The sequence below is a fragment of the Larimichthys crocea genome, chromosome XX (genome assembly GCF_000972845.2).
Source record: "Larimichthys crocea isolate SSNF chromosome XX, L_crocea_2.0, whole genome shotgun sequence".
NCBI lineage: Eukaryota > Metazoa > Chordata > Actinopteri > Sciaenidae > Larimichthys > Larimichthys crocea.
Genome location: NC_040030.1, coordinates 578,491 through 593,870, shown reverse-complemented (window position 1 = coordinate 593,870; position 15,380 = coordinate 578,491). Strand labels below are relative to the sequence as shown.

The window sequence follows — 15,380 nt, the reverse complement described above, 5'->3', positions numbered from 1 at the left end:
CACTATGTAACAGTATCTGTTAAAGCATTTTCCCACATGTTACACACACATATCCTGAACATATGGATTCTAGGTATAATACAGGTGTTACATCAGCAGTCTCCTGCATATGTTATGTATATGCACCTTTTATATGCACATGAACACATATTCTCTTTTGCAAGAAGGGCTGAGTGCGTTTCCCAAGAGTGAGCTCAAGGCAGATCTGAAGGAAGCACACACACACACACAAACACACACACACGCACATACGCACACACATATCTCACATCCATCATCAAAGCCTCAGTGTTGACAGGCTTATTTACTCAATAGGACAAAACCTCAGTCTCTTTCTATATTTATCCCCTCTGTTGCATCCTTCCTTTCTTCTCCCTTTCTCTCATTTTCCCAGTTTTTATTTTATCTATTTACGCCCACGTTTAATCATTGATTCAGCTCCAGGCAGCTCTTTATGACGTGTGTCTATTTGTGTGTGTGTGTGTGTTCTTGCACAACCCCTGTGTTTGCACATGTGTGCGCACACACACACACATTAGGAGACACATGTGTTGATAGATGTTAGGAGAGCATGCTGCGGAGCTGTGTCACTCTCCCCGAAGGACTGATGTGTGTGTGTGTGTGTATGTGTGTGTGTGTGATTGTGTGTCTCTGCGTCTGCAGCCAGACTGTTGAAATTCAAAATAGATGTAAGACGGGAGATGGTGGCAAATTGTGAAGCAGGGGCAGACACTACATGACTGAGCTGTAATAATTCACAAATGCAGTTACTGTTTCAGAGAAATAATCATTTAATAAAGTTTCGATCCTGACGGGGTCAGTTTGAGTAATAAAGATTCAAGGCTTCCCTTCTCTCTCTCTTGCTAGTGTATTGTTGCTGCAAAAGTTTTCTCAAGGTTATGTTAAGATCCCCAACAAACCCTGTTGCTTTATGTCGTAGAGAGGATGTGCCCTTGCTGCTGTTTTTCTGCTAGTCAGAATGATATCTTCCTATGTCCTTGCACAAATTTCCCATAAAATATCTGAAAATGAGCTGTAGTTAGTCAGCTACTTCTTCAACCTTCTAAACTATATTCATGCTCTGTACAAAAGCTAATCAAAGACTACATGTCAGAGCTTCAGGCGCACAACAAAGAAAAGCTAAATTGCAACATAACAGCTAAGATCAAACCTAAAATTGACTTAATACTATACTTCAAAGCCAGTTGTTCAAATGCTGCAGACCAGAGAGAAAAGCAATTTGTATCTCGGGTTCTTAGGAAGAGACGAGGCTGTGAAGTCACTGACACGAGCAGGGCAGAATCGGGTTTGGCAAGCGTGACGGCAATTCTTTCATTTTCCAGACATCTTCTTTAGTAATCCAGACGTAATGATCCACCAACAACAAACAAGCAGATGATCAAAAAAAAAAAAGTCATTAAGAGTTTGGAGTAGCCTTGTGTCAGCTAAGCACGACTAGAGTTGACAGTTGTTTGGAGATGAACCCAGTTGAACCCACGGATCGAAGCCAGCGTCCTGGTTCACACTTTTCAGTTAAAAACATTGATATATTTTTTGATATTTCTCGGTATTTTAACTCATGACACTTTTCTATTTCTAAAATCCTCACCATGGTTCTGCTACTATCCAGTTTATGAGAACATGCAGAACTTTTTGTCCTTATCCATCACTGATCTGATTTGTCCTTGGGTATGTGAATATTTCTGCACACCGTCATCTGTAAACAGTACTGAATGTCATAAACTGGGTCTGACTGTAAAGCTGAAACTCTGGTGGATTTAATGAGCCCAGTTGTGTTCATGTGTGACGATGTTAGTCCCTGATAGGACATCGATAACCAGTCACAAAAAAATACAGTTCTAGAAATAGTTTGACACCAAATCATAGGATGAATATTTCTTTGGATTTCGGAGGATTTTGTCGGCTAATTTTGACCAAATCTGTTGATATGAACCCAGAAACTCCTGCAGCAACTTCATATAAACGAATATAGAACAGGAATGACCCTCTAAGACCTTTTAGAAAGACCTTTTACCCTCAAGCTGAATGAGAGTAGAGTTAATGTGTACTGAACTTAGAAGATAACCTTAGCATCCCAAACATCCTGTCAAATTAAATGTGAAGGTGTCATTATCCAAAACATCAGCAGCAGCCCGACTGATTTTTTTCTTACTATGTGACGTTGTTCTTTTTGAATACAAGAAGAAGATCTGTGGGAGTTGTGAAAAATCACACCTTCAGTGACACAGTTTCTTATTTGAAATGTGATCATTCATGCTGTATCTTGTCTTGTCTTGTATCTTATCTTAAAGTCAGTGTGAAGTGAGAATAAATATGTGTTCTGAGTTTGTCAGACCAAAGAATAAAGTGTTATTAACCACCCAGCCAAATCTGAATGATTAAAAATATCGACACGTTTATGAAATGAGGTGTCAAACTCAGGTAAAAATGAGCAGCGTTCTCAGCTCCTCCACTCGTGGGAGCATCAAGCAAGCAATTGTGAAGCGACTGAAACGTGTCAGATGAGTTCAGAAAATGTCATGACTAACTTTGAAACACTCTGAGCGAGATGAATAAATCTCTATCTCTCTGATCAGGGTGGCCTCAGCGTGTCATCGAGCCACCCTTTAAGGACCGCCCACAAAATCCTGGACTGAAAACTGGTTTTAACCTCTAACTCCACATTCCAGTAACATATCGTTCAAAGTCTTTTCACATATTTTCAGCAACTATTTTTCCAAAATTGTCTTGACTTTAAGCAACAATCCCTCCACACCACATGCATGACTCTGCTATTGCTGATCGAAATAGTCTATGTGTGTGCGCCTGTGTGTGTTAAAGGTCCTTGCTAGGTCTCACACCATAATTAGATGATGTTCTGGTGTTTAATGGGATCCATGTAGGCAGGTGGCAGCTGACAGAAAGCCACTGGTGTGTACGTGCGTGTGCATGTTTATGTGTGTGTATGTGCCCTGACAACAGTATTTTAGGAAAGGTGTCTTGGTCTGTGTTTCGTGTCTCCTGCCGTTGATTAAGACAGATGCTTTCCCCCTCTGAAATTTAATTCAGGCTCCTTCAGCACTTCCCCTCTTCCCTTCTTCTTTTCTTCTTTCCCCTTCCCTTTGTTAAATGATCATACACTGGGGAAATTCGCCCTGACACCCGGTTCTGCGCTCAGCAGCACACACATACACTCATGTTGTGAGTCCGTGTGTGAAAAGCGGAGATAGACGTGGAGCTGTAGTGGGCAGCCATCATATTTCCCCGCTCTGGTTGTTACAGAGAGTTGTCAATTTACAAAATACACTCTCGTCACGTCCCTCTCATGGTAACGCGTCTCTGTGATTGCCTGTGCGTTAGGTGGAAATCCTCTGTGCGCCCACACGAGGGGTTGAGCTGAACACTCACTTCACTTAAGGAGTCATTTTTATGCCAATATGACATAAAAGTTAGACGGCTGATGCAGCTCAACAGTAAACCTAAAAGTTCTCCTGTCATAACCGAAGCGACCGGGAAAAGTTTTACAAAAGATAATTAGGATGGAAGACAAAGCGCACCACAGTAGCTTCAAAACTGGGATTATGCTGCACAAGCTCTTTAGAGGTATCGTCCATTTTTTTGGAACAGCTACTAATTTTGGAAAAAGCATGAAATGATGTGTAGTTTATACTCATATACCAAACATACTGTACAAATCATTTGTGTTTTGACTCATTTAAGGTGGATTAGATCTTGGTAGTAAGTCATTTAAAGGGTAACTTTGGTATTTTTCAACCAGGGTCTTATTTTTTGTATCCAAATGACACATTTTTTTCTGAGTTTGGTCCAGTATTGAGTGAGAAATTCTTCTAATAAGAATCTGAGCAGCTCTGTGGTATTTTGACCAAAAGGAAGTGTCAGAATTTATCGTCAGAAATAGCCACTTTGACACAGAAACGTGGCAAATGTGTGGTTACTGGTGGTACAATGAAGAACCTAATACATCTAAACCTAATTTTATTAAGCTCAATAATAATTTAAGTCCCAGAATTGACACTTTTATCCATAAGCTGAGTGTAACAAAACAACAAATGTTTCCACATTAAAGTGCAAAGGACTCATATATTATAAATCCAAAAAATGGCAGACTCCGCCACTGACAGTGCAAAGTACTGCATCACTGCAAATATTCTCATACTCATTTATTTGCTTGTTGGAATCAGATCAAATGAAACATTTAGCATTTGTGTGTGTCACGTGAAAGACAATCCACTTCACAGTTTGTTTGACAGCGTCCACGATGTGCTTCATGATGCCCGGGTCAATGATATTCCTGATCCTGAAAGTCCTTCTCTGGCACGATCACCTTTGCACGTCATGTAGGTCACGAGAAAACTTCACAACTGGTCCAGCCTGTCTCTTAGCCAAGTCACGGCAGGACTTTGATCGCCAAAGTGGACACAGTGAACATCTCGAGAGAAATAACTGCTGTGCAGTCTGACCCGGCGTTAGCCCTGGATTTATTATACAGTGTCAGTGATTGCAAAATAAAACACACACACACTGTACTCTATCTACAGTACCTGTCTCTCACTCTCTCTCTCTCTCTCTCTCTCTCCAAGGTCACCTGTCCCATGTAACGGTGAGTGAGGGGGAGAACAGTAACCATGGCAACTGCTCAACGGGCCCAACTCCAGACTGCTCGCCCCCCTCCCCCGACACGGCTCTGAAGAACATTGAGAGAGTCATCCGCCCACAGGTGAGTGCGCACACACACACACACACACACACACACACACACACACACACACACACAAACACAAACACCCACACACACACGCGCTAATGAATGTGTTGCAGAGGCACCTGATGCATTATTGAACATCACAGCATCCGCCTACAAGTAGCTTAAACACCTGCACCCACGCACACACACACACACACACACACACACACAATGGTAAACATCTCTGATTGTTTCATTTCATTTGCACTCCTCTCTCCGTCTCTGTCAGTCACTCTCATAGTAAATTGGAGTTTGGATTATGTGAGCATCCTGGTTGTAGAAACCCAGATGAACCCAGATATCTATGCTGGCTTTGAGAGCTTGAGTCATAATACTGTGGATGTAAACACAAACAAACCTGATCATTCCATCTTTGGGTCATGATTCAATTCAAAACCTGTCCTCAGTTTGAAGATTTGTACCTGTAGTCTGCATTGTTCTGTATTCTCTGCAGCCGTACCACCTGCTAACCTCCACAACTACATAATTGTGGCTTTGAAACATTTTGGCCTGCAGTCTCCTCAACTGGGGACCTATTAAAGACTGTGCTGTTGCACTGTTACCTCCAAGTCCATCACCTCCTTGTACAATGGTGACATGCAGCCATTGTGACAGTTCTAACAAAGACACATTATATTCAGCTTTTCACACTTTTTGCCTGTGTGTGTTTGCCACTGCAACATTTTAGAGCAACAGCAACTCTTGAAAGGGGCGAGAACACCAGGACGTTAATTGCTGCGGACAGCGCGCGTACAGCTGCAGACGAGATGGTGCGTGGTTTAGTGCCGGGTCCGTGTTCAGCCTTGACGTGATGAGTCATTGCAGTGTGTGGGAGCTGATTTCTGACAAATTATTGCAGTTTTTCAAATATTTAAACTGTTTCTTTTGTCAAACTTTTACTTTAATAAACCTTTTAATTGCAGTGGACCAAAAACAAACTCTCAACTGAAAGTAGATGGAGTGTATTTAGCGCAGTTATGTTATTGTGATCATGTAAGCTGAGAAGCTTGGTCCTTGCATGAATTGTAATCGAGTCACATAGTTAGTCATTATCCAAACCAGTCAATTGATAAATTAATCTCAGGTCTGACATTGATCATGTGGAAGGATGTGGTATCTAACGTGATCCAGATTGAGGAGGCAAATCCAGCAGACTGTTCAAAATTCAGCGTCCAGGCAGCCTGAAGCTAAGGTGGGTTCATCCACCGTTGAAATGATGAGAGAGAAATGACTCATGCATATTTGTGTGGAATCTAATAAAATGCTGCAATATGATTATTTCAGGGAAGGGGGCTCCTGGGAAACCAGTGTAATCTTAAAGAAATATGTAATAAATATGTATCGGCATCATCATCTCAGATCTAAAAACTGATGTGCACACCTGAATTTTTCAGAAAACTTCACTGTCTTGTACAACAAGAATAGATTAATAATGTCTCACTGATGATGAATGAGTTCAAATCAACATTCGGAGCTTAAAATGCAACAACGAGTCGTCCTCATTAGCGGCTTGAGAGTAATTTAGTCCTCTCACTCGGAAGAACGTAACAGACACACGAGCTCAGCGTGAACGTTTCACACCTCGATAATTAAAGGCAGTTGTTGTCTGCTAATGACGTGTGACTTAACACTGAAAAAAAAATCCCGCTGAAGTGCTTCTCAGATTTTCCAGATATATTTCAGATACTCGTTTCCTGTTTGATTAAGAAAATAAAAGCTTTACAATGAGGCAAAATGTCACCTGCCTCTAACTCTGAACGTCCTTCAACCCACCCTTGTTTCCTACCTCACCTCCTCTCCCATCATCCCCCCCAACCCCTCATCATGGTCCTATCTTTGGCATGTTAACTAATGTGTGTAGAGGGATCACATGCGGTGCCCAGCGGGCTTCCGATTGGCTTGAAGCGCACATAATCAAGGAGCACCAGAGTTCAATTTTACAGCACCTAATTAATTCTAGTGGAATTCATTTGATTTCCTATTAGTGTCCCCCCCCGCTGGCTATTTCATCAGCGCGCACTGTACGGCAAACAAATCAGGATAAAATGCGCGCAAACTGCTGCAGCGTGCATAGACGTGTCTGGTATCGCGCCATAGTCCCTCCTGTTTTCAGGATTTGAATATTAATATGAGGATTTCAGGCTTACACAGCGGGGTTAAAAAAATAAAGCAGGGATTAAAATTTGACTGTTGTTAGTAAACAGGGTGATACAGTGAAAGGGCAATTTGATCAGATGGTTTTCCTGACATCTCGCAAACAATTATATCACTCTATATTAAATAATTTCTAGCAGTAACATTTTCTCTGACAGATGACTTTGGACCAAATTGAATAATACATCGGATGTGAATCTCATTAAAGAACTGTTATAATGTGTACACTTCACAAATCTTTTGATTGAATTATTCTATTTGATGCTGTCATTTGTATCATTTCTATTCAGTTTTATTGCCTTGACTACTGCGTGTTACAAAGATGAATAGTAACCACAGGAAGAATACTAATGTTACATAAAGCAGCAGTGTCTCTACTGTTCAATGCATGTCACGCTGACAGTGTGACAAACAGCGTGTGCTTTCTCTGATGTTCTATTATAAAGGGAATAGAGTATGTTTATTAAAGCTTATGTATTATATTATATAAAGCTTGATATTTACAGTATCACAGTTATATCCTTTCCATACAGTTTGCCTGATAACAAAGTCCGTACGGTAAATATAAAAGCTACGCTGGATTTTTGTGATTCAGAAAACTTAACATAGTGATATTAAGTTTGATAATGTTGATAGTTCTTGTGACATAAATGGACCCGTATATCTGCGGTCAACATGAGATCTGGAAACTAGCAGGAGATTAACTCCCCTGTTTACCCTATAATAAGTCTTATATAAGTAATTATACTGTTTTTATCTGTTGCAAATAAAGATTTTCTTAAATTGATGACCTCATGAAACAAGACCTAAATAATGTGGGCTGTGATTCTCACTGAATATAAGACTAGTCTTAGACTCAATGACCTCCTTCGTTGGACATTTTTTCCAGTGTGTAAACTCCCTGAGGCTTGTTGCTGCAAATAAAAATGTGTTTGAGTAATTTATCTCTTTTTAAATCCGGGTTTAGAAGAAATTATTCAGCTTGTGTCCTGCTTAATGCCGCTGCCACGTTGACCACGAGCCAGTCGCTGATAAAAAACATGTGATCGCTGTGAAAGCGTGAAGAGAGACCACACGGATTATATTGATTAAATCCATGGGCTTCAATGTTTGGGTCGTTTTTTTTTTATTTCTTCATCCCTCGCTTCTTGTCCAAAATGTCAGCTGGACTTATTAGCTTTCCACGGGCTCTTGATCACAGTCATGGGCAGATGGGATGTGAACAAAAAGAATGAGGGGATAATCAAAAAGATGAATAGAAGCAGAAAGAGGGGAAAGCAAGAAGGACAGCATCATGGGGTTATCAATTTCATACCCACTGGCTCAATGTCCTAGTTTTCTGTGTGTGTGCGTGTCTTAACAGCAAATTTTTAATAACCATTACTTGCCTAAGAGAGATTCCTGGTTTGAGTCAACACATGATAAAACTCGTGTTTGCACCCACAGAGGCTGAAGCTGGTTATCTCAGACAGTCACATGGTTACGGTGTGACATTGCACAGACACACACCTATCCATGAATCTTTTGTATTTCTGTTTTTGTGGGGACTGATTCACATTTAAAATCTTAAAGCAGCATTAGGTTGAAATGTTTTCCGATTAAAAAAACTAAAAGCCAGTCTCAGATTTGATCTTCTATTCCTAGCTACTCCGTCGTCCTCTTTAGTTGCTTTGCCTCTGCTAAGCGTGGCACTCCTCGTCTGCATTCCCTCTTGTCCTAAGCCCTTAAAACCTCCATTTCCTGGTAGTCTGAATCATCCACGGTACCAGTGTAAGCACTTACAATCCCCTGGTGCTCTGAGCCCACATTCCCAGGCAGCACGGCTATCTACAGGAGCTAACAGCAGCTACAATTTGCAGCAGTTTACTTACTGTCCATCAGGAAACTGTACTGTACTTGTTATACTACTTCTAGATACATACAAATGTACTGTAGCTCTCTGCAGCACAGCCTTTAAAACTCTTGGTTTGCTATGCACAACCACTTCCAGGGAAGGCGAATCAATAGCGCGTCAGTCCATCTCTCAAGACTTCCTCTGCCTGTCTACTGTATGCACATCTTTAAAAACAGGTCACAGATGTTCTCTCACTCGCCAGTTTATTATAGGTACATAAAACTGAAACTAATGCAACAGTCTTGCAATAAATTCAACCTTCATGAAGGTCATTAAATTCAACGATTCTCAAAACTGTTTTATAGAGATGCTGATTCAACGTTATGGTCACTTGGAGGAAGTAGTTTGTGGTGGTTCCCGTCGATATAAATGCGATTGAGAAAACATTAGGAGCGCCTCTCGGTGCAACACAACGCAATTCAACAGCCGCTCAAATTACGGCCTCCAAAATGACCATAAAGTTGGATCAACACCTCTCCGAAACAGAAAGGAACATTATAACCTCCCTGAAGGTGGAATTTATTGCTGTGTGGTTATAGCTTTGCATTGTAGTATCGTCTGCACAATAGAAAACCTTACTCACGTAGGAGCAAAGAGTGTTTTTGATGGGACTATAAAACATACTTTCATTAGACTCATCCTTTAAGGTTAAGAGCAAAGGAAATGCATTACGGTGTAGAACAGCTTCTCTGTTTGTTGTTACTTTCCATAACGGGGCCATTCACTAGATTTACAGTACGGTATGCATTGCACACATTCAGATCCACCGTCACACATGAACACATTGCGTTACATATGTATGAACACACACAGGAATGCACGGCGTGACAGTCTGATAGAGCAGATATACACACTCAAGAGTGGAGTGTGTGGATAAGGCAGGCTAACTGGTTTTTAGAGGCACGGAGATTGTAGATATTTCCCCATACTAAGGTCGAGAGGATGCAGAGACACACTCGTAGTACTCAGTGGAACATGTACAGAATATGGCACAGCTGTGAGCGCGTTAAGAAGCAGGCTTGCAGCCAGTGTGTCTGCTCTAAATCCCTCTGGGGAATCTGCTTAAGGAAACTGAATGACTTATAATCTCAGCTCAGCAAATTAAGGTGCTCTCGAGCAAGGCACCTAAAGATTAGTGTCATCAATCAAAATCAAATCCCGTCAGAATAAAAGTAAGGGGTATCGATTTTAAGTGTTTTCTTGAAGTCAAGATGGGTTTGTTTTGACCAACGCACATCTTGTGAACTTAAAGGTGATATGTGTAATTTTAACATCAGTGCAGAGTCATTTTGAGATGACAGCATAATTATACAGAAGTAAGAAAACAAGACATCACAAAAAAATGACTACCAGGCTCTGCCAGCCCAAAGATATACTTAGAAAGTACACCGTTCCTTAATGTTCCTAAGATAGGAACTGGTAGAATGAGTGTAAACCCAACAGGTGTTAAAACCAAAGAGACTAGACTCATACTCGTACGCCTAGTATAATAGAATTGATCAACATCATTAGCTACCTGCTAATCAAATAAACAAGTGGCTGATTACGAGTGTTAGAGATCCCCAAGTCAGTGAACCGAACCAGGTCTAAAATAATAGTCAATCTTGAACTTAAGTTCAACCTTTCAGCGGGATATTCACTAACTAACTTTTTAATAATCTGTTTATCGTTTTAGGTTATTTATGTAGCAGAAATGCTGCATTTTCTGGCTTCAGGTTGTCGAATGTGAGGTATTTTATATCATAATATGATACAGTAAATGATAAATACTAAGATAAAAGGATTTTAATGCTTTTGTCAAAAGAAACAACTGGAAGACGTTTGGAACTTGTGACATTTTCAACGTTTTCCGACATCGTATTGACTAATGATTAATTGAGTAATTAAAAAAAAAAAAAGCAACAACTGTAGGTAAAACAATGAAAAACATATCAAGCTGTATTGCTGTTAGGTTACCATAATTTCATCAGCATTTCAACATTTTTTTTTTTGTTAGTGGACCTATTTTTTTTTCTCCACCAGAAAATCTCCAGATTTTTTAATCCTGCACGCGTGCACAGACAGATCACTAATCACTTTGCCATTAGGAGCTCGTTAATTTGTTCACATCAATCAGTTTGCCGCTGTGGCTATGTTTGTGCTGAATACACACACAGTCACTTGATGATCCGTCTCTGACAGTGTTGCTCCAGTCGGTTAATCTTCCAGTAAATTAGCTCAGGATCTGTGCATGATCACAGCACATATGTGTAACGTACAGTTCTTACATATAGGAGTCCGCATTTGTGACGTGTCTTTATCGAGGAAATATTCCACACGTGAACAAATGCACGCGATCGATAAACAATCACGGCAGCTGTTTGGCATCAGAGAGGGGTTTACAAGAAAAGAGCGTGCTGGGAAGCAAGAAGAGTGAAAATAGAGAAGAAGAGCCACAAGGCGAAGGGAGAAAAAAGATCGATTTACTTTCACGCACTGTCAGCTCATTCCTCTCATCATAGCTGGCGGGTTACTGCGCTCCACCTGAACGTTTTAAAGTTGCTAGGACGACTAGGAGACCTTTCATGAGTGTGTGAGAGCGGTTGTTGAGGTTAGCCGGACCCCCGAGGCCCCACAGGAGATGCGTGGGTCCTTCGCTGCTAATTGAACTGACTTACACTAATGCTGAAAGCTCTCTGGTAGGAGTTAAACATCCCAGCTGGTATTTTTCCACTTGTATTAAAAGGATTTGTACGCAACATTTGGATGATTTCAATAAATCCTGCAGTTCATTCACCTCATTAGTTGTTAGCCAAGAGGACTGCGAGCTTTCACCGGCCTCTGCACTGCGTTTTTAAAATCGCGTGCATCTGTAACATCGGCGCGAAAAGCTGCTTTAATATAACAGATACCAGACAAGAAGGTGAATTACTTCCAGTCCAAACCGAGCTACAGTTTCTGACAATTCTAGATGTCGGACAAAGTGAAAGATAATTTCATGAGACTGATGGTGCTGCAGGAGTAAATACACCCGAGTGGAGTGAGACAATCACTGTCGTAGAAAGGCTTTTTTTTTTTGTGTGTGTGTGTGGAAAGAAAAACAAGCTGTTTGCTCTGAGCAAATCTTTCAACCCTCCGGTGATACAAACACAGAAAAGCCATACCAACTCCAACATGAGGAACGGTTTGACCCATGTCTGAAACTCCTTGATTCATGTGTTTCATATCTTAAATAATCTTTGATTTCTGCTTTGATGACCATCACCTGTGTGACGGATAAGACAAGCTGCTGCTACCTGAATGTTTCCAACAGCAAACTCGGTTATGTGATGCACGGAGAAAAACTAAAGTGAAAGAAGTAAAGAAACGGCAGTATTCTTTGAGGAAAAACTGAAAGAAATGAGGCTGTGCCAAGGCAACAAAACTGATTTAATACATTACCCTGCTAAGAGACCGCTACGATTGTAGGAATATTTTATTGACTTACTTTTCTTTTTTATTTGTGTATTTCCGACAGATAACAAAAAGGCAAAAAAAAAGCTTGTCTATGCCAGGCGTCATGGAACTGTACAATACGAACGAGTCTCTGGAAAGGCTCCGACACGCACATACTGCTGCATGAAGCATGTTTAAGTCTTTAGAGGGGGCACTATATATGTTAATTTCAGTGAAATCGTCTCAAAGTGTGTCAGTACCTGAGAGACTCACCTGAGTGAAACTTTCTAAAGTTGCTCCCTGTGCAGGAATAATAAAAAGACTGAAGGAAAAGGAGAATATCGTAGAACAGTAGAGTGATAGTTTCAAGAGCTGCGAGTTGAGTGTGTTTTGGATGTGGGAGGGTGTTTGCTGCTTTTATTTTATTCTCTTTTCATCTTGTCCTCTGAGCTCTGTGCCTTCTGAGTTTTGTTATTTTACATCTTTTTGTGATTGTGAAGCGAAAACACTGGCTGCAAAAGACCATGCATCGCTCCATATCCAACACTGTTAACTCAGCTTTTGTTAACAGACAAAATATCAATTAAGCACATTATGATAATTACATTTCACTTCTCTGCTCACGTTAAACTGCTTAATTAGTCAGCCGGTAAAGCGATTTAATGGAAATGGCAACATTTTGGAATAAATAGAGATTTTCACGTTAGATTCTTCTTCTGTTCAATGTTCATTCATCAACAGTGGATACCCCCGTTTCCGAACTCCACGGTATCCGATCTTTTAATCATGATAATTTTATGATAATTGATTATCCTGTTATTCATAATTTAACGCACACTTCCTCACACAGAAATTAGCACTTTTTAAATGGGAGGAAAGAAATTTAAACAGCAAACCGCATCTCACCTCATCTTCGGTGAGGAAATTACATTTTTTGGCTAATAGGTGTGTCAGTTATTAGCCCCTAGGCACAAACACACACACACACACATTAGCGATGTGTTAAATGCCGTTTTCCCCCCAAGGATGCTGTTCAAGGAGGGGAAAATGTTTTTTTGCTGTAGTTCAGTGAGGCATGGAGAACCTGCTTGTATATGTGTGTGTGTGTGTGTGTTCTTGTGTGTGATTGTGTGTCTGTGCTCATTAATCCCCTCCCAATCGGCCGTGACATGTTCATTAGGCTGCTGCCCGTTTGCATTGTTAACGCTAAGCCTCAGCCAGACCTACAGTATGTGTGTATGTTTTGTTGTATGCGTCAGTTTGTGTGTGTGTGTGTGTGTGTGTGTGTTTATCTGAGCTCTTAATAAGCAGAGAGAAGACACCTTCAGTTGTTAGAAAGAAGCAGAAGTCAATCGCACAGAGATGAGGCAGAGATAAGTGCAGGAATAAAGAGACGCTTCGAGGATGAATAGGAGAAGTTTGAATTAAGCTCATTAAACATTCGATGGCTCACAAAAGAAAGACACACAACCACAGCCTCCCACTTTGTAACACCACAGAGTCACATCACAGCAGTTCTGGGTTGATTCTGTTTCATCTCATTTATTTCGGGACGGTTTCTTTTAATAGTTGTTAAGCCTGCGGCGAAGTAAACACAACAGGTGCTGTATTCATGCAGTCACATTGAAAGACGTTGTTTAATATTAGTTGTCTTTGTAAGACTTTTTTTTTTTTGCTACTTAAACGTAGGTCATCAGTGCTTTTTAAAAAGAGGTCATAAAAAATGTAAGAAAAATACCACATAGCAACCACCACTGCTGGGAAATGAAGTGTAATGTAAATGTAATTCCTCCAGTGGCCACTTGAGGCTGGCTGCAGAAGTGAGTCATTTTCCATAAGCGTCTGTATTAAAATGTCCAACTTCACAGCAGAAATAAACATGTTTACAGCCTGGTACAAAAAACAGTTTTGCTCTCTGTAGCTAATTTCCACATTCATGACAACTGTGAGGGGGGTGAATTTCTTTTTAACTCAGCCATTCAAATGATATTAAGGATTAAAGTTATGCATAATTAACATCATCTTCACTTGATTGACAGGTACGTACCGTTACAGATGGCTTATTCAAGCAGCCAGGCGTCTTTCGGCCCGCCTCAGGTCCGCCGATGATCCTCGTCTTTGCCAATATTTAAATGATCCAGGTGACATGGTGGTTGGTCAGCGCAGCATATTTTAGGCTTCAAAACAACACTTTGGAAACGTGACGTCACTCAGGCTCTGTCCATTCTCTATACTGTCATTGGTAAATACATGTTTTTGAAGCTTGTATGTTGCCCCCTCTCCTTGCCTTCCTGTTGGCCTCATACCATCACCGTCCAATTCCCCGTTGCCTTTCTGGGCTGTTGTGATCTTGTTTATTCGATGCATTGGTCCTTTTTAAACATGCCTCGTCTCTTCAGGATGCGGCTGCTATGGTGTTATTCCCTACTGGCTAAGTCTCCAGTGGAAGAAGAAAAGAAAAAAAACAAAAGTCGATGTTGCTGCTGCGTCTGTGCCGCATTCTGATGCCGCTGTGGTTGGTCTCTGTGCCGCTTTATAAATACTGGAATGATACTAAACTGTGTGTGAAAATGTCTTTATGACCTTTTTGTTCATTTGTTTATTCACAAACACAGAAACCACACACACAGCAGAACAAAGTGACATTGAAAGTCAGAAGAGAAGAACAACACCCCACACTGAAATGAAGCTCCAGCCAGCACCCAAGCTTCTGTAGTCTGGCAACAAAATCCGCCTTTCAGTACCTATAAAGCACCCTAATTAAAATGTTATATCTTGTTTGGTTTTTAGTACAGATTAATCAAAGCGTAAAGACATTATCTGACAGTTCCTTGGCTGGAAGTGGTGCCAGGTTAGCAGATTTTGTGCTAAGCTAAGTGAGCAGGCTGCTGACTCATCTAATGAATAAGCGTATTTATTTTTAAAAACTGTTCCTTTAATAGTTTTCTCTTTTTATAGCAATGGAAGTTCCACCGAATTCAGGTTGCTGTTACTAAAAAAAAAAAGTCTTTTCTTCCCTTTCCTATTCTTTCTATTATTTGCTTCATCCTTTCATCCTATCTGCCTCTCTTCTGACCGTCCATTTCGTCATGACCATGTCTCTTTTTAAGCCTCCCATCCTTCCTTCAAAGCTTCCTTCATTCCTTATTGCCA

At 40.7% G+C, this 15,380-nt stretch overlaps 1 protein-coding gene across 5 annotated transcripts in view; it reads left to right on the top strand.

Moving 5' to 3' along the window:
* anks1b (ankyrin repeat and sterile alpha motif domain containing 1B) overlaps nt 1-15,380 on the top strand; it is a 214,512-nt gene that overhangs the window by 127,068 nt on the left and 72,064 nt on the right. For all 5 annotated transcript variants that reach the window (XM_019273148.2, XM_010738620.3, XM_019273146.2 and 2 more), the window contains one exon: nt 4,602-4,738. In XM_019273148.2, coding sequence (XP_019128693.2) covers nt 4,602-4,738 — 137 coding nt within the window. The remainder of the gene's footprint in view (nt 1-4,601; nt 4,739-15,380) is intronic.